This window comes from Monodon monoceros, unplaced genomic scaffold (genome assembly GCF_005190385.1).
Source record: "Monodon monoceros isolate NGI ecotype Baffin Bay Population unplaced genomic scaffold, NGI_Narwhal_1 Super_Scaffold_1, whole genome shotgun sequence".
NCBI classification, from domain to species: domain Eukaryota; kingdom Metazoa; phylum Chordata; class Mammalia; order Artiodactyla; family Monodontidae; genus Monodon; species Monodon monoceros.
The window spans coordinates 55,068,489-55,095,718 of NW_021703765.1; the positions used below are offsets into that span (position 1 = coordinate 55,068,489).

At 41.3% G+C, this 27,230-nt stretch overlaps 1 protein-coding gene across 6 annotated transcripts in view; it reads right to left on the reverse strand.

Moving 5' to 3' along the window:
- The window catches only part of L3MBTL4 (L3MBTL histone methyl-lysine binding protein 4), a 352,211-nt gene that overhangs the window by 61,633 nt on the left and 263,348 nt on the right, over window positions 1-27,230 (reverse strand). For 4 of the 6 annotated variants that reach the window (XM_029228654.1, XM_029228644.1, XM_029228670.1 and 1 more), the window contains one exon: window positions 23,077-23,147. The exons of the other annotated variants lie outside the window; for them this stretch is intronic. In XM_029228654.1, coding sequence (XP_029084487.1) covers window positions 23,077-23,147 — 71 coding nt within the window. The remainder of the gene's footprint in view (window positions 1-23,076; window positions 23,148-27,230) is intronic. 6 annotated transcript variants of the gene reach the window in all.

A 27,230-nucleotide genomic window follows, 5' to 3' on the forward strand; every position in this document is an offset into this window, starting at 1 on the left:
GTGGCTGCAGGAGCAGATACCACAGAGGCATCTGAGGGGTCCTGCAATGTTTCCCATCAGTGAGCTTCTCTGTCCCATTAAATACAATGGGGCGTGCCTGGCTGCTAGCTCTGTGCGATTACAGATGGGTCTCCTTCGAGGCTTTTCTGTACCGACACCGTTGTTCAATTATAAAAAGTGTAGCTCGGCGTTGTCTGAAAAGCAATTGGGGGTAGTTCCAAAGGCATACTAAAAAACTGCTTTTAAGTCAATTTCATAAACATTGTTTTCTTTGATGTTTTGGTTTAAAAATTATGGACATAGGTTGATAATGAGAGCACCTTACCGATCGAGAATTCCTATTAACCGGCATTATCACATCACAATACAATTTCAAGTTACGTTAAAACAGTGGCTCAGGAGTTTAGGAAGTCTCTGGAATGCCTTCTGAATCATAAAGCAATAATATCTTTGGCATACTTTCAGTATCAAATTAATTGCAATTTTCAGAATCTGGCAGGGAGCTGGCACACAGCTGACTTTCAATTAATCAATATATTGGATTACAATAACTATGAATCAACGCCTACTCCCTGCCAGATGCTGGTCGCGATGGACACTAGGACGCACTGTACTTCCTCTGCTTCTTGCGGGCTAATAAGCACCAGTTTCCAGACATTTAAGCAAATGGCAAACAAAAAAAGGTCAAATATCCTTGTTTGATCTTTGCAGCTGAAAGGACAGTGAGTTCCAAAACTCACATGCATTTTTTTCCCCCATCTAACCTTCTGAGGTAAAAGAGAGAATCTCCCTTCAAGCTCTGCAAATACCCTGACTCTTCTGTACTTTGTCAATAGTGAAGAACTTTTTCTCTTTCAAGATTCAGCAGGCTAATGGGCATAAAGAATTCTGACACTTCGTTTTTAAAGAACAAGTCAACGTACTGGAAAACGTACCGCGATGGCCAGAAATTGGACGATGCAAATAGAATGGCATGAGCCCACCCTACAGCGCACACGGGACGGCTGGCAGAAACCATCTACAGCTCACGGATTCCCAATAGAAAGTTCTGTCAATTTACAGTCCCCACAACAAGTTCGGTATTTGGAAGAACAAGACCAATTTCTGAACGTGTGATCATCATCCTGCCCTTGTTAATGATGTCTTCCTATTTTCAAATGTTGTAAGGAGATTTCTTATCTATTTCCAGCAAGTGTCAGCTCTTTAAAATATACCATGCGGAGAGAGTTAAGACAATTCGTAATCTAATTATGTGTATTTGTAAAACAACTGCTTGCATAGCTGAAATATAAATCGATAAGGCGATAAATATAGAGAGAGGGGCAAGAGAATTAGTTCCAGAAATGCTGCAAAATGCATTCAGTACTGAGTGTCCGCTGCAGGACTGGCACAAGGCCAGGTCCACAGGACACAAAAACAAGCGGGTTCCTGGCCTGTGAGAAGTTCACGGTCTCGTGGGCACATCAACAACATGTGTTCAGGGCAGATAAACTCAGTATTATTCGAGAAGGGACCGCAAGACGACTCAAGTCATGCGAATGGTGGTGCAAAGCCTAACTGACCGGGTCAGTTAAGCTCTGTCCTCCACACGTCGCTCTCCTGCTGATGCTCTGACGGGGGGCTGGCAAACGCATGCCTCGTTTCCCACGTTGTTCCCCTGCCTCAGGGACAGAGGCTCCCAGGGCTCTGGTGGGTTTGCCCCATTCTGAGCCCCAGCATCTTTCCTACCAAGGACCCTGGAAACTCCCTCTTTACAGCACTGCACGTCTCAGCGTGGGAAGTCATGGGCTGAGACCCCTGACGCTCTCTGATCTTGGCAAGGGGACCGGCCTCCACGAGGCCTGCTGGGCTCACATCAGGAGGCAGAGCAGGGAGGAGGCCCTGGGTGGGGACTCGGCAGCAAGATGGGTTCGAGCCCCGGCTCTATCACCTTTAGCTGTAGGGCCAAGGATACAGGGACCTGGCTTCCTCTCATCTGTAAGGCAGGGTACCCCAACGTAGGATGAACACTATTACGTCGGTAATGCCGACACACGACTTAGCACGGACAGTGCCCCAAACGTCAGCTCATGGAAACACGCAGCAGGCATCCTTCTCTTCTCCCCCTGCCCTCTGCCCCGCCCTTCCCTGAAGTCCAGTTCACTTCTGCTCCCCCTTCAGCTGTGGCCCCTGTCACTTCCTCAGAGATGCCCTCCCTGACCTTCTGGTGCCCTCTTCCCTGGACCTCGACTGTCAGCGGCTGTCGCTGGGCCGGGAGCTCGTGACGACTAAGCCCAGCTCTGCTCTCGTCCACAGCGGCCACCCCTGGCCTGGAATAATGCTGCGCGTGAAAAAAGAATGTGCTGAATGACCACGGGAGAAAGGAACGACTCTGGCACCAGGGAAACGCTTCTGCGGAGGGACCTCGAGGGCCCCACAGGGTTAGGAAGGCGGCACCAGGCGGGTGGCTCGGCCGCCTTCCCCTCCGGCAGCTCGGCTTTTGTCTGTTTACTTCTGGGTTACCCCAGACTCTGCTGGAAAGCACTAAAATACAGTTTAGAAACTGCTTGTTTTCAAAGCTCCTTCCTAGGACTTACACCTTCTGCCTCAGGAATCTGTGAGATAATGTGACCGGAGACTTCCATGCTGTCTGTTATCGAAGAGGCAACTCACACTGAACACCTGTCATGTGTTCATCACCCCAAGACACACAGGAGGGGGCCCACTTCACCTCCTGCGGCTTCTCCAAGGAATTCTCTAGAGGTGTTCAAAGAGGTTTTAACCTTCAGTACAATGGAGCCCTCAAAGAAAATTTCTGACATTTTGGCATTTGTTCTGAGATGGATTTCTCCTGATTTAATGACACCTGGTATTCTGTTCACGTCACCCACACCTAATGCTTTTAAGTCACTGGGCTCCCAAGGTGCTGGGCACTGGGTATAGGTGCCATGACCACCAAGACCACGCTTGAGCAGGTATATTTGAAAGTAAGGTTTCTTCGACAGCGTGCCCAAGATGCAGAATGTGGTATGTGTGGGGAGGTTGATTTAGAAAGATTTTTCAGAAAGCATTTTTAATTTTGAGGCTAAACAGCGAAACAACACTCAAACAAGGATTCCTTTGAAACTTATTATTCCCCAACACCTATGTTCCCAGAAGTGAAAAAAAATCTTCTGATGTAAACATCATGAAGAAACAAACACCGCCCACCCCTCCAATTTAGTCAAATGCAACCCATCATCTGACAGATGTCCCAGGGAAGGGGGCCCGATGCCAAGGAAACAGTTAGTGACCCAGATTCTCAGCCCCTCAGGGAAGGGTTTCCCACGAAATTTCAGGGCACCTGTGTGAAACATAGATGACTAAACTTTACTCTCAGCCTCCTCTCTGTATGCAGCAACCTCTTCTTTTTTATATAAACTAATATCCACTGTGAATGTGACTGCTTCTCCAAGGGGCTAGAAGGCACTCGTCTGAAGGTACACTACCAGTAAGGGTTGAGGAGACCTCGGGTTTTAGGACAGCAGTGGTTTCCTCTAGCCTGTGATGAAGCGAGGCTTTGGGTAGATATGTCCACATGTCTTTCAAATAAAAAGGATTTGGGCTGTAAAATTCATTAATGGTAAGACAGCAATTCTGTCATCTCCAAGGAGAAATTTCTGGCCAAGCAGAAAGGCATTCTTCTTATGAAATGGAAGACTGTCATTAAACAGAATAAGAATGTCAGAGACGCTGAAACGGCTTTTGACTGCAGACTTCAAGGCCAATCTGTCCGACAGAAAGTAAAATCCCCAAAGTTTTTGCAGAACAAGTCTGCTTTTGTGTTTAAAGGAGAATTTAGCAATGGTCAGAGAGGAAGCAAAGTCACATGGTGTCTAGGGCACACCTACCACTGGGGCCCAGTTGAGAGCATAAATCTAAGGAGTTCTGAATCCACTCTGATGAATTTAGCAAGAAATGTCTGAGTACTGGTCATACCTTCAAAAATACAGTGCTTTATTTTTAATGCCCTTTCATGTTAATTCCCTCTTTTGATCCACTCACCTACCGCTCTGAGTAGAGAAACGGTCTCCACCTGACAGGCCAGGAAACGAAGGCTCACAGTCTCAAAGTCTTATTAGCTCATTGGGCAGCAAGTTGGTGGCTGGGCTCAAAGTCAGGTCCCCCCACCCTCCTGCCAGGACCCTCCGCTAAGCCACAGTCATGAGGACAGCCTGCTGCAGGGCAAGAGCTTTGGAACTTCCAGGAAGATCTACGCTCTGCCTCTGTCCTTCAGCAGCGTGTGACCCTGGACAGGCTACTCAGCCTGCTCTCCATCACCTCAGCAGGAAACGGTGACCTATTAGAGGGTCTTTTAGAGGGAAAAGGAACACGAATCTGCTTTATAACTTGGGAAGTGCTGGATGAATACGTTATTATCACCGTTACCATAATAGCCAGCATATTAAGGAAACAGCTATTATTTGATGCTACTGCTAAGAAATGTTTTAAAAAAGAGTGTCTTTTCAAAGTTATAGAATAAAAACTAGGCAAAGTATGTTAATAAAAATCCACCACCACTGGGGAAGAGCATTTTTTTTAAAGCCTCATCTTTCTAAAGGCAAATAAAAGAAAAAAAAGTCATCAGAGTAACTACATCTAGAATAACTCAGGAATCTTATCTTTTTTTTTTTTTTTAGTTTAGGTTCTAGTTTCCTTAAATACTTGTTATTTTATTATTTATTTTATGATTATTTTATAGTCTGATTTTCTACACATCAAAACCATTAAAGGCAGTCAAACTTCGAAGGAAAATGGCATCATCTAAAATTAATTCAAAAAGGAAAACAAATCAATGAAGAAAAGCAAGAAAACAGTGAATGAGGGAGAACCATGTAAGTAACAAGACACTGCTGTCTTTGCTAATGAAGTCTATGACATAAATGATATGCGATGTACCCTCACAAGGCAACAGTAACTATGGCAACAAGAAGAGACGCAACGCACTCAGAGTGACTCAACCAAATACCTAACTGACACACTAAACATATTTCAGGTATATTTTCATATGGTGCTGAAGTATTTTTTACCCTTACTTATGCAAAATTACTCACTTTAATAGCCACACCCCTTTAACTTACAAAAAGATTAAGTTTTCTTGTACCATCAGCATGACTTTTACAAAAACAACCCAAGGGTACTGTGGTCAGCAACAACTCTCGTCTTCTACTTGGCAGTGATGATTTTTAGGTCTGAAGAAGCTCAGTTCAGAAATCTAACATGATGACTGTCTGATGATATAGCTTAGAATCATTTACGTATATTCAAGACATCACATTGTGATTCTCTATCTAGACATATGGTGCTTGGCGTTGCTATTTGAAGTCCTCTCTCTCTGCAATAATGGGATGTCACAATAGCAGTGCTGTCTGGGTAGAGAAACCCAGGACAATGTTTGGCTAAAGGCCTTTTAAGAAAAGGAACTCCACTGTCTCATTCCCTCAGCTGCTCCGGCATCTCGAACCTTCTCTCCTGTCTAACCTTTCTGCGTACCCTTTAGAACAAGACCTGAGCTCTTCTTCATTGACTATCCTTATGGGGTATAAATCCCAAGTTTACAAAACGTTTTCTCATAAAATAGGCGCATGCTCTCCAAGGAGACTGTGCACTTGGGCAGTTTTTTTCAAGTTTTTGGACCTCTCATGAAGGCAAAAATGTGTGTCACACCGTCCACCTGATGGAGAGACACGGAGGCTTTCTGTGTTTGATCCTGGAAGTGCTTGAGAGGTAAAGGTGCTTCACTGTAGTCTGGGGGCATTTCCCTTTAGCACTGGAATTACAGACAAGGAAGACCAGCCTGGCAACACCCTGGGCCGAGAGATGAATAAAGGAGAGAAACGGTCAGCTCTGGGGGTGTCCACTCCCCACAGACACCCACACAATTCTCACATGTGCACAGACTCTGAGAAGGGAGGTGTCCACACCCCTGAAATCTGACACTGGGAAGAAGATGATGTCATTAGAATTCCCTATCATCCGGCCTGGGAGGATGGGCCGAGCATCTAAGAATCTAGGGCTTCTGTGCTGGCCCAGGAGAAGGAGTGCTGTGCAGGGATGGAACACGAAGCTGTAATTCCGGGCCAGGAAAAACCTCTGCTTCTCTGCTTGTCTCTGGGGTGTCTGCTCTGGACAGTGAGGAAGCGGAGGGCCCTCAGCTTAGTGACTTGTGTCCGATCACTGTCCCAGGACACTGTGCCTGCAGGCGGGCAACTTGGACAGGTGAAGCTGCGTTCTAATATAAGCAGAGCCAGCAGAGGAGGTGTCAGAGGCAGATTCCAGTGCCGGAGGGTTATTTCTGGACTCCTCTGAGGAAGCTTACAGCGTGGCTGCCCACACGGCACCAGAAGTGGTGCCGTGGGATTTGGTTTCCAGAGTTGTCAGCCCCTCAAGCCTCAAGACTAAAAATAAGTAACTACTTATTAAAGCAGATTTATTTTTACTAGACATTTTGACTCTTGCGCTGTAACTTTTTCCACGTTTGAATTTTCTAAATATTTTGTCAATAATGCTTATAATTCTTCAAAATCCATAAACTATAAACTCTGCCTTGATTCCAGCAAGAAAACTGGCTTTCTCATTTTCATGTTTTTTCTGGAATGTGACAGCAAAAGAGTTTGCTCTGAAAATAAGGATGAAGGGAATTTTAGGAAAGGTAATATAGAATATATTAAAAATCAAACTAAAAAAAAAAAAAAGCTCACGATATCCCTGAAAGGAGGCTACAGGCGCCCAGACCCCATGCTCAGTTCCAAGAATTTTCCTCCTGCTCTGAGCCTTGGTACTGGCTGTACCAAGACGGCTTCCGGCAGGCCTGCGAGTGTATGTGTTTCAGAGCATCTGGCAGGGAAACAAATTAATTACTCAAATCTCAGCACCTCTAAATCTCTATCCCAACACTCCCTAATTTCAGCTAGCCTCTAACTCGGGATACAGATCTCTGTTATTTGTCATTTTAAGCAATGTAAAGCTGATAACTCTCCTTTTTAATGAGAAACCTGTTACATTCCATTCTGTCTTGGATGCTCTTATAATGAATATTTTGACTGACACCTGAAGAAAGCAGCAGAGTGCCTGCAGGAGGGTCTGATCAAGAGGAGGTGCAGTACCTACTCTCCATAAGAACCAGGGCATCGTTTATGCTGTCTTACAGCACTACAGATGCTATGTTGTCTTACAGCACTACAGATGCGATGCTATGTTGCCTTATAGCACTACAGATGCTAAGATAGCTGTTGAAATTTTTCTAGACTAAAGTTGAGAATATTCATTATGTGCTCTTACAAGGCCACCAGCTTCCTTTCATTTGTCAGAATATCCTCCTCGAGTTAACTGTGGGTACGAAACTTCTGCCCTTAGAATCGTCTTTTAACCCAGTGCAAATAATTCTCTTCTTCCCAAGAACTCCAGTTTGTCCCATCCCACCGTATGGATCACATTACCGCACCAAATATTAGTGTCATTACAAAGACAATAAGTACTTACCATCAGCTTTTTTTTTTAAAAAAAATGAATGCTTTCTTTTTAGGGCAGTTTTAGATTTACAGAAACATTGAGCAGATAGTACAGAGCGTTCCCATACACCCCCCTAGCCCCTAATCTCCCCAACAGTTTCCCCTATTGTTAATATCTTACATTAGTGGGGTACATTTCTTACAGTTGATATACCAATATTGATTCATTATTATTATAAACTGGACTCTACAGTTTACATTAGAATTCAGCTTTGTGTAACAGAGTTTTAGGGGTTGTGACTAATGTATAATGCTATGCATATATCATTACGATGAATAAGTTTCATACAGAATAGTTTTACTTCCCTAAAAATCCCAGGCTCCATTTAGCCACCCCTCCTTGCTTCCCCCAAGCCCAAACTCCTAACAACCACTGATCTTTTTTGCTTTTTCTATAGTTCTGCCTTTTATAGAATAGCATATACTTGGAATCATCCAGTATGTAGCCCTTTCAGACTGGCTTCTTTCACTGAGTAAAATGCAGTTAAGGTGCCTCCATGTCTTTTTGGAGCTCATTTCTTTTTATCGTTGAATAATAGTCCATTGTATGGATGTACTATAGTTTGTTTATCCAGTAATCTATTGAAAGACGTCTTGGTTGTTTCCAATTTTTAGCAAATATGAATAAAGCTTCTATAAACATTTGTGTGGACCTAAGTTTTAAACTATTTTGGGTAGGGCTTCCCTGGTGGCGCAGTGGTTGAGAGTCCGCCTGCCGATGTAGAGGATACAGGTTCGTGCCCCGGTCCGGGAAGATCCCACATGCTGCGGAGCGGCTGGGCCCGTGAGCCATGGCCGCTGAGTCTGCACGTCCGGAGCCTGTGCTCCGCGACGGGAGAGGCCACAACAGTGAGAGGCCTGCGTACCACAACAAAAGAAAAAAACAAAACAAAACAAAACTATTTTGGGTAAATACCTAGAAGCAGAATTGCTGGATCATTTGGTCAGACTGTGGTTAGCTTTGTAAGAAACGGCCAGACTCTTCCAAAGTGGCCCAACCATTTGCATTCCCACCAGCAACGAATAAGAGTTCCTGTTGCTCCACATCCTTGCCAGTGTTTTTGGATTTTAGCCATTCTAATAGGTGTGTAGTGGTATCACACTGTTGTTTCAGTTTGCACTTCCCTCATAAATATGATGTTGAGACTTTCTTCATAAGCTTTTTTGCCACATGTCTTCCGAGGTGTCTGTTCAGATCTTTGCTCTTTAAAAATTGGGTTGTTTTCTTGTTGTTGAATTTTAACAGTTCCTTGTATATTTTGGACCCAAGTCTCATATCAGGTAAGTGTTTTGCAAATATTTTCTCCCAGTCTGTGGCTTGTCTTTTCATTTGCTTAATAGCTATCTTTCACAGAAAAGATTTTATTTAGCTTTTTTTAAAAAATAAATTTAATTATTTTATTTATTTTTGGCTGCATTGGGTCTTCATTGCCGTGTGCGGGCTTTCTCTAGTTGCGGTGAGCGGGGGCTACTCTTCATTGAGGTGTGCAGGCGTCTCATTGCGGTGGCTTCTCTTGTTGTGGAGCACGGGCTCTAGGTGCGTGGGCTTCAGTAGTTGTGGTACATGGGCTCAGTAGTTGTGGCTCACGGGCTCAGTAGCTGTGGGTCACAGGTTCTAGAGCGCATGCTCAGTAGTTGTGGCACACAGGCTTAGTTGCTCCGCAGCACGTGGGACCTTCCCAGACCAGGGCTCCAACCCGTGTTCCCTGCATTGGCAGGTGTATTCTTAACCACTGCACGACCAGGGAAGTCCCGATTTTAGTTTTAATAGTCCAACTTATCAAGTTTCTCTTTCATGGGTCATGCTTTTGGTGTTGCATTTAAAAATTCATTTAAAACACAAGGTCATCTAGATTTTCTCCTACGTTGTCTCCTGGAATCTTTATAGTGCTGTGTTTTACGTATAGGTCTCTGACCCACTTTCAGTTTATTCCATTTTGAATTTGTTAAATTTATTCCTTCTTTTTTGTCTTCTCCCTCTTTTTCTCCTTTCTCTGATTCTAACTGAGCATTTTTTATGATTTGATTTTCTCTCCTCCTTAGCATATCAATTATAATTCCTTTTACATTTTTATGGTGGTTGCACTGGAGTTTGCCTTATGTATTTACAACTTCTTCAATCCTCTTTCCAATAACACCGTATATAATGCTTCATGAGCAGCAACAAGCACCTTGTGACAGAGTATTCCCAAATCTTCCCTCCCATCCCTATAATATTGCTGTCATCCATTTCACCTATCCATAAGCTGTAATCGTCCAATACATTGTTATTATTATTTTGAAAAGCACTTGAACAAACTGTCATCTACTAGAGCAATTAAGAATATGAAAAACAGGAGATTTTATCTTACTTCCACTTTGTTCCTTCTCTAATGCTCTTTCTTTATATAGGTCTGAGTTTCCGACCTACATAGTTTACTTTCTCTCCAAAGAACTTCTTTTAACACTTCTTGCAAGGCAGGTCTACTGACGACAAATTCCCTCAGTTTTTGTCTTTCTGAGAAAGTCTTCATTCCTCCTTCACTTTTGAAGGATAACTTCATGGTGAACAGGATTGTTGGCTGCAGTGTTTTCCTTCAGTACTTAATGTTTCACTCCACTCTCTTTTTGCTTGGATGGTTTCTGAAGAAAGTCCAATGTAATTCTTATCATTGCTCCTCTATAGGTAGGGTGTTTTTTTCTTTGCCTTCTTTCAAGATCTTTTCTGTCTTTGACTTTATTCATAGTTTGAATATGATATACTAGGTGTAGAATTTGGGGTATTTTTCCTACTTAGTGTTTTTTGTGCTTCCTGGATCTGTGCTTTGGTGTCTGTCACTAAGTTTGGAAAATTCTCAGCCATCATTATGTCAAATACTTCTTCTGCTCCTTTTTATCTTTATTCTGGTATTCCCATTACATATATTCTACACCCTTTGCAATTGCCTCGCAGTTCTTGGATATTCTGAAGCATCTTTTTAATTCCTTTTCTCTCTGCTTTTCAGTTTGAGAAGTTCTACCGACCTGTTTTCAAGCTTGCTGATCCTTTCTTTGGTCTTACCAAATCTGCTGATGAACCTATCAAAGCCATTCTTCCTTTCTCCTACAGTATTTTCGCTTTCTAGCATTTCCTGCTGATTCTTCTTTAGAGTTCCCATTCCCAGCTATTCTTGCACAGTGCTTACCATACATATCACAGTTACATAATTCTATAGCGACATCATAGATTCCAGTCTGATTATTCCAAAATATCTGCCGTATCTGAGACTGGCTCTGATGCCTGCTTTATCTCTTTAGTCTGTGTGTTTTCTGTTGTTTTGTTTTGCCTCTTAGCATGCTTTGTAATTTTTGGTTGAAAGCCAGGCACGATGTATCAGATAACAGGAACTTAGGTAAAAGATCTCTGGTGTGAGATTTTATGTTACTACAGCTGGGAATTAGGCTGTGTTTGATTTACCTATAGGTGTCAGAGGCTTCAATTTCTTCTGGTGTCCTTTTTCCGTCCCCTGTTGTCTTTGGGTTTCCATAGAAACTCCTTCTTACACGGAGTCTGTGTCTTACAGTTCTCTGTTGTAATATAAAGTTATTATAATGAAGCCCTATTAATGTCAAGGTACGTGGGGGGAAGTATTCTAGAGTCTTATGATTAAAACCACATTTTTAATGGGCTTGAGTACCTGGACTGTGGCTTTTAAAAGCGTTTCTTGGCTTTTGTTTCCTTCTCTGATGTGAGACATATGGCTAGATGGGATTGGAGTTGTCTAATTGCCTTTCCTCAAGGACCTAAAAGCCACTGGTAAAGTAGTTTCCCTTGAGGGCAGGACCTCAATTCTCTGATGGATCTAAGAAGAGTAGGTGATACTCAGTTTGTTCGCTTTTTTCTTCTTGTGAAGTTGGAAGTGATAACTTACAAACTCTTTACATGTCAGAGCTGAAGCCAACAGTCTGCTTTTTCACTGTGATCATTCCCATGGACAATGTCAGTAAGAAGGCTTTACAGGGTCATTTCTGTCTTCAGTTCCCTGTGACAGCAAGTCCTTAGGGCACGAACCCCAAGAAGGCCCTTAAAATTCAGTATGCATGTAGCTCATAGTATAAGTAGGTCATTTACACAGTGTGATCACTGATCATTTTCTATTTATCCCTTACCACATAAAACTAAAAATGGCAGAATATGTTTTCACCAAGTTTCAAGGATATATTAGTGATAGACTCTAACCTGCTGAAGGGATCATGTAGTGAGCATGAGATTCATTGTTGGGGCACTTCCAAGAGCTGGGCAATCATCACCTGCGGAACTGCTACCGGGGTCAGTGCCTGTCTGAGGAGTCACACCACACAGAGTACGACAGATACCTCGGACAGACAAACACTAATTTCAAACATGAGTCTCAAGGAAAAACAAGCAAACAAACCACAAAGTCCCAAACCAAAAACCCGGAGCAGATACAGGGACCAACTTGCCAATAAACTCCTTCTCTCATAGGCAACTCCCATGCATGCTCCACGGTGAGCAGCAACAATTTATTCATTCAGTGGTGGTTAAAAATCTTTAAAGCATGCACAGAAACAACAACTTCTGTGATTACTACACAACTGGTAGCACTAACTCCAGCCCTTTGCACGGACTTGCAGCCTAATCCTGTTAATTAAAAATTCCTGGTAAACAGAAGCACAGAGGCTGCCCAGAAGGCTTTTAATGTGTGTGTAAAAAACCAGTGAGTTTTGTAAATCTGAGTAGAGTACTAAGTGAAATGAAAAGATGTCCAAGAATAGTTGTGCCTTTTTAACCTATGCAGGAGGCCTGCAAGTTGTGGCTTCCTGATATACTGTTTGAAGGCTTTCTTGTCTTCATGCTTTGGTTCCCCAGTTGTGGTTTTTCTTCTTCCCAGTAGTTTGATGCTATTTATCTGATTGCTCTTATTTTCCTCAGTCCCTCTTGACTCTGACTTTCTGGTGATACCTCAGCACTGACTTTCTTCCACTGGGTTCAGATTCCTCTAGAACAAGGCAGCACCCACAGTTCTGTGCATGAAGACAGTCTTGGACACACACACATAATATCATTGACGACAGAGCTTTTAAATTTCAAGTATACAACAGAATTTCCTATATGAAGATTGTATTCAAATGAGTATGAAAAAAGATGGATTGTTTTTTAAATGATATTGAAATAATTCAGAAAAACAACAATAAGCTGGTATACTACCTTAATCCTCATCAAAACCAATTCAATACAGAGTACAGATTTAAGTGTTAAAAATAAGAGGCCACAGCTTTCCTAACACAATACATGAGTAAACAGTTGTATGGCTTTGATGTTGGAATAAGAATGAAATAAAAGCTATAAACCATGAAAGAAAAAAACTGATCAATTAGATGACGTGAAAACTTATTTTTAGTTAAGAAATGAAAAGAAAAAGTATACAAGGTGGGAGTACGTACAAAAATTATTGGTAAGATATATAACAGAGTGAATTGGTATCCATAATAAATTAAGCCAACTTCAAATCTATAGTAATAACATAAGCAATTAAAAAAATGGACAAAGGACAGGATAAGCAATTAACAAAAACCGTGGCTGACATGGAAAAATAAGAAACTTCATTATTAAAGAAAAATGCTTAAAAGTATATTTTTCTTCTACCAATTGGTAAGGTAAAAGAGGTGAAATAGTCATTATTTGCAAGGTCAGAGTGAAGCGATTACTCTCATATATTATTAAGAGTGTAAATATCTACAGACACTTAAAAGCCAGGCTGAAATAACACTCATAATTTATAATGTGTGTACTTTTTGATCAAATAATTTCACATTCAGATATTAATCCTATACAAATACTCCCACAAATGCCAACATATGATGGTACAAGAATTTACTGTGTCTTTGTTTTAAATATAAAGACTGAAAATAATAAAAATGTTCATGAATGAGCATTTGATTAAATACATTATGGTAGAATCACCCAGTGAAATTATTTGTGACCATTAAGCAAAGGTATGGTAGGAATTCCACTCTAAATTATGATGGAATAGCTTTAGTAGAACAACTTTCCTACAAAGAATGACAAGGAAAGCAAGCCTACAGGTGATTCAGATACTGATATTATAGGGCATAGAATTAATAACTGCAACTGATGTGTTTAAGAAGTTAGATGGCAAAATAGAGAATTTTACTAAATAACTAAAATTATTTTATAAATAATGTATATGGGAATTCCAGAACTGAAATATATAAAGAGTTAATTAAAAATTCATTGGATGGGTGTAATAGCAGTTTGGAGACAGCTGAAGAGATCATTAGTGATTTTGAAGAAAGGTCAGCAGAAAGAAATCCAAGCTGAAGCACATAGATTAAAAAGGAAGGAAATACAGAAAACAGCATAGCACCCATATGAACAAGAGAAAGTCTAAAATGTGTAGGCAGAGTCTCACAAAGGAGGAGAAGGGAGAGAATGGAGCATAAGCAACATTTGAAGGGATAATAGTTAAGAAATTTTTCAAAGTAATGAAAGACATATACTCGCAGACTTAAGAAGCACTATGAATCCCCAAAAGACAGAGAGAGAAGTACACTTCATAATAAAACTGCTGAAAATCAAAGACAACAGAAAAATCTTATAAGCAGCCAGACGAACTAAGATATGCTCTAAGACACACTTCCCTCAAAGGAGACACACTGAAGCTACAGCAGACTTCTAGAGGGAAACCATGGGGGTCAGAAGACAATGGTATGTTATCTATAAAGCCTGAAAAAAAAATCAACTATCAATGCAAAATTACATAACCAGCAAAAATATTATTCAAAAGTTTAGGCAAAACAAAAACATTTCTGGACAAGAAAAACTTACTTTTTAAAAAACATAGCTAGAAGACACGCTAAAAGGAATACAAGAGAGTTTTCCAGACAGAGGAAAAATGATCCTACACAAAGATGTGTATTTTACTAGCTATAACGTCTACTAAAAATATTAAAAGTGCATAACCAACAAGCTACTATAGGAAAACTGGTATAATAAAATAAATTCTTGGTTAATAAAAAATAAAGCAAGAAGTACAGTAAGTCCCCTACATACGAGCCTTCCGGTTGCGAACTTCCAAAGATGCGAACATGCGATCGCACGCCCAATCATGTAAGTTAGTTCACGTGTCTGGCATACATTGTCACGTGCGTGCATCCTCTACAAGTGGTTGTGCTTCTGTGTACTTTACTGTACAGGACTGTATAGAGTACAGTAGTACAGTATCTTTTCTTCAAGCCCAGGATGTCTGGAAGCAAGCATAAAAGCAGTGGTGATGTAGCTGGTACTGCTAAGAAGCTCCAAGCGATAACAATGGAGACCAAAGTGACAATAATTGAGAGAGTGGAGCAAGGCGAAAAGATGGTAGACGTTGTTCATTCTTATGACATTCAACCATCAGCAGGATTCTAAAGAACAAGGACAAGATCATGGAACATGTGAATTCTGCTGTGCTGATAATATCAAAGAAGTGTGGAAAAGTGATGCAGGAGACGGAGAAGCGTCTCAGTCTGTGGATGCAGGATCAACATCAGCGCTGAGTCCTGCTCAGCTTAATGCTGATTCAAGAGAAAGCTAAAAGCCTTCATGAAGACTTGAAGAAGAAACACAGTGAAGAATCAGAGCGCGCGTCTTTTGATGCCAGCCATGGCTGGGTTCATCAGTCCAAGGCTAGAACCAGCCTTCACAACGTAAAAGCAAGTGGTGAGGGAGCGAGTGCAGATACGGTAGCTGCCCGGGAACTTCCTGAAACGCTTCAAGAAATTACTGAAGAAGCTGCGTATTTATCTGAGCAGGTTTTTAATGTGGATGAGACAGGACTGTTCTGGAAGAGGATGCCAGACGGAAGTTACATCAGTAAGGAGGAAAAGTTGATGCCAGGCTATAAAGCAGCAAAGGATAGGCTAACTCTGTTGTCTGGTGGCAGTGCTTCCTGCGATATGAAGCTGAAGCCTCTCTTAGTTTATCATTCAGAGAACCCAAGAGCCCTTAAAAACATAGCCAAGGGCTCTCTTCCTGTTGTGTGGAAGAGTAGCCCCAAAGCCTGGGTTACATAGGCCATTTTCCAGGACTGGTTTTTCCACCACTTAATCCCGAAGGTAGAGAAATACTGCTTGGAGAAGGACGTCCCATTCAACATTCTTTTGTGGCTTGACAATGCTCTGGGCCACCCCCATTCATGGACGACTTTCATCCCAACGTCAAAGTAGTGCATCTGCCACTGAACACTAAGTCGCTCATCCAACCTATGGACCAGGGAGTTTTAGAGACTTTCAAGAGATATTATTTACGTCACACTTTTTGTCAGGCAGTAAAGGCAAGTGACGAATCAGGGACAACCTTGCAACAATTTTGGAAGGACTGCAACATCTACAAGGCCAAAAAAAACACTGACTTTGCTTGGCGTGAGGTTATGGCCGTCACCATGAAAGGGGTTTGGAAGAAACTTTGCCCACAGTTCGTTCATGATTTCCATGTATTTGAGAAGGTGGATGAGGAGTCCAAAGAGGTCTTCAGCAACTTAGTGACCCTCAGCGAGAAGCTGGAGCTAGATCTGCAAGAGGACGACTTCACTGAACTCCTTGCTGTGCAACACGAAGCGCTTACGGAATTGGAGGCCCAGAGAAAGGATGATCAGGAAGAAGTAACTGAAGAACTGAAGAGATTCACGATGCAAGAAATGGCAAGGGGATTTTCTTTACTTGAGGAGGCACTGTTAGTTTTTGAGGCACAAGGCCCGAATGTAGAATGGTACACGAAGGTTGCAGCAGCCATTCAGAGTGCAATCCAGTGCTACCGTGTCATCTGTGATGAGAAAAAAAGAGCTACTACCCAGACATCACTGGATCATTTTTTCAAGAGGGTAGATAGAACTGAACCCAGCAAGGGACCAGAACCTGTGCCATCAACATCAGGCATGAGTGAAATTGCACCTTGCCCTCTGTCTCCTATTGCCGACGATCTGATGCTTCAGCTCTACCATCTCCCACCTCCTCTCCCTCCTCCAGTCAGTAACTCTTCTTGCCTGTTCACTCGATGCCAGCCCCTGTTGTACTGTACTACCGTACTTTTCAAGGTATTGTACTGTAAGATTAAAAACATTTTGTTTATTTATTTTTTTTAGTGGCAATAAACATTTATTAAAAGAATACATGAATAAATGGGTGAATAAAACTACTATCAAATATGTGTCTAGTTTCCAGGAAGTTCCCAACCCAACAGATTAAGCATATCTATGATCCTCAAGACCATAATCCAAAAACTGTCTGATGCTGATTCCTATTTACACTCTTAAACACATGCAATTTCATTGTCCATGGATGAACGTTTAACCTAAAGATGGTTCGTTTTGTATGAGTATGCACTAGTGAAACCTAAAATAACTATAGGTTGTCCTCACTATATACAGATCTGAAAGCTGAGTCTTTGATGACAAACTGACTAAACAAAATTGTGGTCAGTATGTCCATTTGAAAATTGGCTGACAAGATGTGGAATAAATTTGGTATCAAAATCCAAATAAAGTTCTGTGAAACAATCTTCTGTGTGCCTATGTGACTTGGATTGCTGCTGACATCATCCTCAACTTCCACAAATGATGTAAGTTCCATGCATGCCTGGTAAAGCCTCAGCCAGTAAGAGAAGGTGACTAGGACTAAGGTTGTGGGTTATAGTTCGATAACAAGTATTGAGAATATGTGTATTGCAGATTAACCAGAAGGGTGAGACACATGTGGGAAATGAATGAGCCAGCCACAAACCAAGAGACTGATGAGATGCTCTAGAAATGCATACTGATCCTTTGGGGAAGCAAACTGATACCACATATCAAGAGGCACTGCAATCCTACCCCTGGGAATCTCTGCAGGTGGGGCTCAGCCCTTTTGTAGACTCCTGGAGACAGTGTGGAAGATGCCTCAGAGTTGTCCTGCTTCTCAGGAGTGAGGACATTGGTATACTTATTAGTATAAATGTTGGTATATTAGTGTTCTATGGCCGCTTTGGCTCTACAACATAAAATTCAACAGTTTCAGGGCCTGATACCTTCAGAGGACATTTTCCAGCCTGCCACAGGTGGTATACGTATATATCCTTCAGCTTCCATTTGTCATTGGTTGAAGGCTGCTCTCAGGGGTGAAAATTCCTTGGCACTTCTGTCCTGTCCTTTGGCGATTCCTGGTTCCGTGTGTGCTCATGCGCGTGCACGCCGCGGCCTTGTTTATTTTTTATATTTGTTTTTTATGTATTGTTTGTGTGAAAAGTATTATAAACCTACTACAGTATAGTACAATTATATAAATGATTGTGTTAGCTGGGCACCTAGGCTAACTTTGTTGGGCTTACGAACAAATCGGACTTACGAATGTGCTCTGAGAACGGAACTTGTTTGTATGTAGGGGACTTACTGTATAAAAATTAAATATAAAATATAAAAAAAGCAAAAAAATATATAAAATATAAAAAAGCAAGAACACAAAACTGTTGAGAAAAATACAAAGCAATCATTAAAATGATAGCTATAAACCCAACTTAACAGCAGTAACATTACAAATGTATTAAATACTCTAATAAAAAGACTACTAACATCAGACTGAATGTCAAAGTAAACATCACACGCCACTTACAAGAGATACACTGAAGCACAGGACAATGTTGGTCACTTGCTTTATGATGAACAATAGGGGAAAGGAAGGGTTTTTAAAAAAAAAATAAATGATGCTGGGTTAACTGAATATTCACATAAAAAGTAAATCTTGATGCCTATGCTTTATCAGGTATAAAAAATAATGTCCAGGTGCACTGCAGATACAAATGTGAAAGAAAAATGAAGATTCTAGAACAAAAATAACAGAACACAGTAATGACCGTGCAACAGGCAAGTGTTTTAAACAGGACACTGAAGTGCTAACCACGATAGAAAGGACTGATGGACGGTATCGAAATGTGGAACTTCTATTCCTCACAAGGCACCACTGAGAGTGAAAGGCAGATCACAGGCTGGAGAAGAAATCTGCAACATATCTATCCAACAACGGACTCATGTACAAATACAAAGAACTACTGCATTTCAACAGGAACAATACAACCTAAAAGATGTATTTCACAAAAGAGGATGTTCAAATAGCCAACAAACATGAAAATGTGTTCAAGTTCATTAGGCTTCAGGGAAATGCGAAATTAGAAGCATAATTAAATAATACCGTAGACCCAAAAGAATGGCTAAAATTAAAGTGACTGACAAAAACGAACTGCTGGCAGGGATGGAGAGTACTTGCAATTTCCACACTGTGCTGTGAGGAACGTACTGGGACAACCGATTTGTAAAAATATTTGACACCAGCTCCTCCTGAAGGTGAACTTATACAAACCCAGTTACCCAGGAGGTCCATTATTAGGTACGTGCCCTACAGAAATGCATACACATATCCACCAAATCACATACGAGAATGTTCCTAGTGGCACCATTGGTAAGAGAGCAAAACTGAAAACAACCCGCACTAAAATAAATAAATCGTGGTTATCACCATAAAATTGAACAACATGCAGTAATGAGTATACACAAACCATGATGTGGATGGATCTTACATCATGTTAGCAAAAGTCAGACATGATGACATTTATAAAACGTTCAAAATCAGGAAAAAGTAACTGATAGCGACAGAAATCAGAAGCGTGACCATGGCAGGAGGTGGTAAGCGCATGGAATAAGGTGAGCTTCCATCAGCTTCTTTTCTTGACCCAAGATTAAGTGGATGAGATCTCTTGTGGACGTGGGTACAACTTTTACTTAGGAAAAAAAATAAAAGAACCTAGCAGATGTATATGCACTGACTTCGGAAGATAGCCATGGTACATCAGCAAGTGTAAAGATCACCAAGTACACTACGATTCTATACTGGTAAAGAAAACCACAAGGTGAATTGCTACATCCAAAATAAATCTATGAAGGATTTAGTAACAATGTTTATCTCATATTTTTTGCTTTGTGAAATTTTGGGGTTTTTAAAAAAGTGAACATTAGTTACACATTTGGGGCCAAAAATAATCAATAGTAAGGAACCCCGCCCCCCGCGCCAGTTTCCCAGCTGAACACTCCACAAGACCAAAGCTGCCCCTAGGGTGGGACAGCGTGGTGGCCCTGCAGGACGTCTGCCTGTGGTCCAGTAGTGAGGTTCGGGTGCTCTGGTCCAGGGGTCTCTGAGGGGCAGGGGGGTGGATCGCGTGGGTGAGCATGTCCCTTGGATTCAAGGAAACGCGCTTTCATAGCCTCACTCAAACTTGTTTTCAAAGGAGCAGATTAAACGCAGTTCCTAGCGGAACAGTCCAGAGCAGAGGGAAAAACCTGACAGGCCACTGCGCAGAAGCCAACTCCATTCCAGAGAAGGGACATGTTTGGAGTCGCTCTGTGTTCATGCCTTATTTACTTAGCAAAGGGCACAAAGGCTAATTACCACCTGCCACCTCTCAGGTGTAACACCCAATAAGCTTCCCTGCAAACCTTCAGATGAGTTAAGACAGACTCCAACTTTCTTCTGTTAATTTTATTACCAAACGTCCTTCAAGACAATCATGTTTTCCTCAACCAGTTTACATCGTTATAAACTAAATGTTTCTATCATCTGATCTAATTCTTTGGAAAAGGAAAAATGTTGAATCTCTTAAGAAGTATGCTGGAAAATAATGATGGCCTTTAAAATACTTTCCATTATATCTGCCAAGCATATCAACTGTGAATAGAACAATTCAGAAAATGAAGATGTTTCCAAGTAAATACTGAAAACATGCCAAAGATATGAAGAGGAGAAGCTACATGTGCTCGTGTACACATGTGCACACAATCTCTAAAAATCCAAGATATACTATTTTCCCTCACGGGAGAAATGAGGAACAGATTTTAACTCATTTTCCTTAAAAAAAAAGGGAAAAAATTCCTAATGAATTAAAGAATGTGTTTATTCAAATCTATGGCCAGACCGAAGAAACGAAAAACAAAGGTAAAAGGATTTAGAAATTATACTCAGACTTATAGGCTTACAGAAAATAACAGGGAAATATTAAATAATCAATGTCACAGTAGCAACATATTTATTCTCATTATTTTGTCTCATCCAGTTAGAACCAGAGAAAATGAGCTTAATTATAATAACAAGTGTTAGATCAATATGAGGAAGAACCACTTTGGGTGACAAAAGGCTAGACAGAGAGCTAAATAAATCCTGCTCGGATGGACCCCTGAGGCACCTTCTCAACAAGAAGCACAGTGGCCCCCGCAGCACACACTCGGCACCAGGCGGGGGCTCCCCGTCATTAATGTCCCGGGTCTGTGAACACAGACCCTCTCTGGGAGGAAATCAGATGTTTAAATTAAGAAGCACGGTAAATGCACCAATAAATAAACACGTGCGGTTATGAACTTCTTATAAACTACAGAGAAAAGCACAGGTGCTTACTAAACAAGGTGGATTTCATCTTTCACATTATGCAGTTGCATTTTGCTAGGGATCTTTTCTATATTTATAAGGATGATCCTCATTAGTATTTTACTATGTGAACTACTGAACTGACTGTGTATCTGTTTTAACAGGAACGTATACATAATTACTCTGTGGAGATACTTTCAAAAGTGTCAAAATATGAATTGAGACACTGACGCTTTTTTAGGGCTCTTCATGCAGTTCCAAACATGTTGTTTACAGAATGAAGGCTGGTAAAATGGATTAGAACATTTGTATGGAGCAGCTTCCAAAATATCAGTTATTTATTTCATGTTATTTAAAGAGATGTTCCTATCTAGTTATATTGTGTAGAAACTCTTCTGGCTAGGGAGACACATATAGATGCACAATCCAAACAGGGTAACTTAACTTCCCTCCCTTTTCTGAGGAAAAGATTCCACCCCGCTTCGTGGATGAGATAAAATCAAGTGTTCTTCCAGTTACGAGAGGAGCTCGGCCCTGACTGAGATCAGCCCACAGAATCCACAGCCCTTTTGGACCCTCCTACGCTGGTGATGGGAATGTAAATTGGTGCAGCCACTGTGGAAAACAGTATGGAGGGTTCTCAAAAAACTAAAAACAGAACTACCATATGACCCAGTAATTCCACACCTCAGTATATATTAGAAAAAAATAAAAACACTAATTCAAAAAGATACATGCGCCCCAATGTTCACGGCAGCATTATTGACTATAGCCAAGATATGGAAGCAACCTAAGTGTCCATCAACAGATGAATGGACAAAGAAGATGTGTATATACATAATGGAATACTACTCAACCATAAAAAAGAACAGTTTTGCCATTTGCAGCAACATGGATGGACTTGGAAGGCGTTATGCTAAGTGAAGTAAGTCAGAGAGAGAAAGACAAATGTCGTATGATATCACTTATATGTGGAATCTAAAAAATACAACAAACTAGTGAATATAACAAAAAAGAAGCAGACTCACAGATACAGAGAACAAGCTAGTGGTTACCAGTAGGGGGAGAGGCAATATAGGGATGCGGAGTAAGAGGTACAAACTATTAGATATAAAATAAGCTGCAAGTATATACTGTACAACACGGGAAATATAGTCAATATTTTATAATGACTATAAATGGAGTGTAACCTTTAAAAATTGTGAATCACCATACTGTACCCTGGTAACTTATATAATATTGTACAGCAACTATACTTCAATTAAAAAAAAAAAGTCACAGCCCTTTTGTTCAATGACTGTAAAGCACACTCCTTTTCTCTTAAGACAAGTCGAATGGATAATTGTTTTGGAGATGAAGTGCAATGCAACCAAATTGTACTAACCTGAACTTTTAGCCAAATCAGGAGAAAACTCACTAATTTCTTTTCCTCTAGAAGATAAACAGATCTCCTACCATGTTCTGGAAGATACAAACATGTAGAACTACACTGCTGAAGACACAAAACTACAACTTACCAACATTTTTATCTGACCAAATAAAAATGATTGCACCAAATTAACACCCAAGAGGAAATTTATTCCTTAGCTTGCTACAGTATAACCTCAAAATTATACATGACATTCTGTGTATATTGAGCCTTAATTGCAAAGAAACATAATTAAGTGAAAACATGCAATTCTTTCCCCTATACTCTAATAATCCCTTAGCTTTTAACACTTCAAGTTTGCCATAACCTCCTTGCCTGTCTTGCTAACGAAGTACATTCTGCAGTCCCCCCAACTTATAAGAACGCAAGGAGACACTTCTGGTTTCCCTCCACGCCCTGTGCAGATGGCAGAGAGAGATTCCACCACTGAGATGTGTTATTTCTACAGGTTTAGATTTGTCTTGTCATCAGTGAGGACCACAGAGCAGATTATAGATTCTTTCACTTTAAAAGTGAGGAAATGAAGGTCAGAGCAGTGAAGTAGGGTTGGGATGAGAGGAGAGCACAAGTGTCTGGGCCCCTGGCAGGTTCTTTCCCCCATTCCTTCCTGGAATGATAACACCAACCAAACACACAAACAAGACATTCTTCCCAACAAAAAAGCAGAGTCTGCGTTTTTGCTAGTGTTTTTGTTTTTACCTCTGAAGAGAATATCCAAGTCAGTATCTTCTTTTCCTTTGATTTTCAAACACTTTGCCTGCTGTACAAGTCTGGGCAAAGAACAGAAATAAAACCTGGATTCATTATCCTGTGAGGTAGGAACAAATCATGACAGCAGCACCAATTTAAACAGAAGCCACAGGGTAAACAAGAGTGAATTAGCAGGTACTTTTGCTGCACAGAGCCTTGTTAGAATTTTTCTTCAATTTAAGATTTAAAAATACACTTTTGTTCAGAAACTGGAAGTTTGAAACCTGAAACTTGAAAGCTCCCAACACCCCGTTCTATTATAGCAAAAAGTTTCTAAAACTCTCTGGAGAATAACCTCTTCAGATTCTGAGGAGGAGATATTAGGGATGGTAGGTGATGGTGTGGTAGGTAGTAAATAATAATTGCTACTGATGATTTCTGTGCTTATTTTAATCAAAAGATTATAGACATTGTGCTCAAACAATAGTACAAAGTAACTTAGTTACACTGTTGAATGTCAGAGAATCAATTAACTTTTAAAATGCTCCAGAATACAGTAAGGACTAATTCTGTAACTCTTTCATCATGGAACTTCATTAAAACTTGAGGCTCATAGTTTGGAATGAATATGGAAGTTTCTGAAATGAAACTTTTCCAGTGTTGCTAATTACCTAGTAACTAATTTTAGGTAGACAGAACTTGAAATGGTTCATTAGTTTATCTGCAGTATTTACGATTTTAATGAAAATTATAATACCTTGCTTGGCAAATATATTTTCTGATTGCGCTTGGATAACTGCTCTCTCATTTTATCTTCACTGACAAGCCATTAAGGTAGGCACGCCAGTACTGTTTCAGTTTTTGTTTTAGATAAGGAAACTGATTCAGTTACTAAAATCTTACATAGAAACCTAAGCGACTGGTACATAATTTGAGGCAATTTTATCTGTATGTTCCAAAAACGTGTATGTCATGATAAAAACACATTCTATTAATCAGATACTTTTTAACCATGAAGAGTTTTTTTAATCAAAAAAGCAATTAACTGAAAAAGAATTTCTGTTGAAATCCCACCTTTGGACCTTAAAAGAAGGTCCCACACAGCCATTGTGGCACACACCAGCCTCAGGTAGTTAATCTCCTGTGGTGCCAGCAGAGATCAGCCCACCCAAAACCTGAGTCTGTGTCTTAGGCCCCGTGCCCTGGGTTTGAGGCCCAGAGTGAGCAATTAGATTCTAGAAGCCTCAGCTTCCCAACCTGCAAAACCAAGACAGTGCTTGCCTTACAGGGTTTGTTTGGAACAACCAGTGAAACAATATATTATAACATAGTCTGCAAACTCTTATGCATCATGGTCATGGTCATGCATAAAAATATATGGAATATTTTTATTAATTCCATATGTTTAATTTCATTATATATATAATATATACTATAAAATTATTTATATATCTCATCAGGATTTATCTACATTCTTGTAGGAAAGAACATTAATGGTGGAAGGAGGGCTTAGCCCTAAGCAGCGAGCCTCTGGGGGAGAGAGCTGGTCAACACGGGATGTCAGAGGCACGTGTGCACAGTAAAGTCATTTTGCAAAGAATAAGATGGAAAAGAAAAGAACAATTTCGGCTCTGCCTACATCTTTTTGGCAACTAGCTAGGTATTTCCCCCCAAACTTTACAAATTGTATGAAACTTGAGTTGATTTTCAAACCATCTGAAAGCATCCCTCTGCAAACACAAGCTGATGAAGATGGCAGTTCTATCTTACAAAATTAAAAAAAAAAAAAAGAAGCCAGTATGCCTTACATAACTTTGACGAGGATTTTATAAAGCAATTTAAAACTAAATCAAATAAATTTACTGACTGGCTTTTTAAAAAAAATGCAAGGTGCTGCAATCAATCACAGATATATTTAGGAATAGTTCTTGCTTTCAAAATTATTACATCACCAGGGAGATACACCAAGTCAAACCCTGTAAACCAGCGGTCCCCAACCTTTTTGGCACCAGGGACCAGTTTCATGGAAGACAATTTTTCCCAGGACTGCCGCGGGGGGGGGTGGGGGTCGGGTGGGGGGGTGGGGGATGGAGAAGGAGGCAGGCTGGGGATGGTTCAGGCAGTAATGCGAGTGACGGGCAGTGACGGGCAGCGGCAGATGCAGCTTCACCGGCTCGCCTGCGGCTCGCCTCCTGCCGTGCGGCCTGGTTCCTAACAGGCCTCAGATGGCTACTGGTCCCTGGCCCGGGGGTTGGGGCCCCCTGCTGTAAACTGTCCAGATTCCGTTACATCTCCTGAGTGAGGCAGATGCCTCCTAAGGACTCCCAGGTTCTTCATTTCATTTAACCTCATTTCATTCTCACAAAAACTCTATAAGGTAGGTGCAGGAGGCTGTGAATCAAGAAATTGAGGCTCAGAAATATTAAACCACTTGCCCATCTTGGGGGCACAGTGAGTCAGTGGTGGAGCCAGAGTGCAAACTCAACAGACTCCAAATCCAGGCTTCCTTCTACCCTACACATCATCTGGCAGGAACAGAGGGTTTCCTGAGTGTCTACAGACGGCCTGGGGCTGGAGATTGTTGACACAGGTAGGGGAGAGAAGGGGGAGGACAGTAGTGTTCCCGGGGGGCTGGAGGGAGGGTGCGGCTCTGTGCAAGTTGGTCGGGGGAGGAGGCTGGGGATGCAGCCGGGTCTGTCCTGAAAGGATGGGGACGTGGGTGACCGATGGGGCCACGAAGGTCTAGGGAATGAGGGTGGGAGGAAAGCAGGAGCGGCACAGACCAAGCATGAGCAAAATGGAAGGGAGAGCATTTGGGGACACGAATAAGCCCGTCAGCTGATGGGGCTGAAGCATCTGCACTGTGCGAGGAAAGGAAGGACCAGAGGTGGGGCTAAAGGAATTGGCTAGAGCGGAGCTGGGGAGGCCTGGCACGCTGCTCTCCAGCACTCGGGCTTTATCTTGATGGCAGTGAAAGAAGCCACCGCAGCCCTGGCCTTGGGTGAATCTACTGCACATGGTCAGAAATGTCTGGAGGTGATCAGGCCAGTCATGTGCTGAAGATTAATATTTCTTTGCATGTTAGCTGAAAAGGTAATACCACTAAAATCTCAGCTCTGACCATTTCACCAGTTCTTCTTAAAGCCCAGCCTCCAGCTTCTATGTAGTCATAATAGCTCCAGCATCTGAACAACCTTCAAAACCTTTTGTTAATAGAATCGCTATTGCTGCAGCAAGTGTCAAGCTACCCATCTGTCTGTCTGTCTGTGATTCATTTTAGAGGAGTGCACGTGACTATCAGTGCTTGTGTTGGAGACAAGCCCCTGCCATCCCATTGCTTTTACTATCTTTACTATCCGTTGGTCTTTACTATCTGTTGTTTTTCCAAATGACTGGCCTTTTCCTTAGGATTTTGCTACTTCCTTGAAAACAGGAGCTGCGTGTTCTCTGACCCTCCTTCTATGCTTCCACTACTTTTAATGAGGCAAATCAGTGGCTACTGCTTTGTGCTCAATAAATGCTAGGCCTGAACCAGATGCCTAACACGAAGGAGGTAATAGTAATCTTATATGTGTGTGTTGAAAAACACAGAGAGGTTAAGTAGCTTGCCCAAAGTCACACAGCAAGTAGAAGAGCAAGAATTTGAATTTAACTCAGGTTAGTCTACATGTAAATAAACACCTTCTAGAACATGAGTTGGAAAACTACAGTCCACAAGGCAAATCCTGCCATAGCCTGTTTTCATAAATGAAGTTTTATTAGAACACAGCTATGCTTATCGGTTTACTTACTGTGTACGGCTGCTTTCATGCTACAATGAACAACTGTAGCAGAGATCTTACAGCCGGCAGAGTCTAAAATACTCACTATCTGGCCCTTTACAGAAAAGGTTTGCTGACTCCTGTTCTATAAGGAAAAGGTCCCTTGAGGCCAAAAATATACACACAATCTGTGATTGTTTCACATGGCTATTTTTCCCCCAAACTGCCCTAACAATTGTATTTAGGTATAACTTATAATGGGACTTGGAAAGAAAATATTGGGCTCCGACTGCTTTTTATTTTTAGACAAACTGTCCAAGTCCAGCCAACATTTCTTCGAGCTTTTCCTACCTGCAGGTGTCACATTCGGCCGAGGTGGTGTCTGTCACCAAGAGACATAAT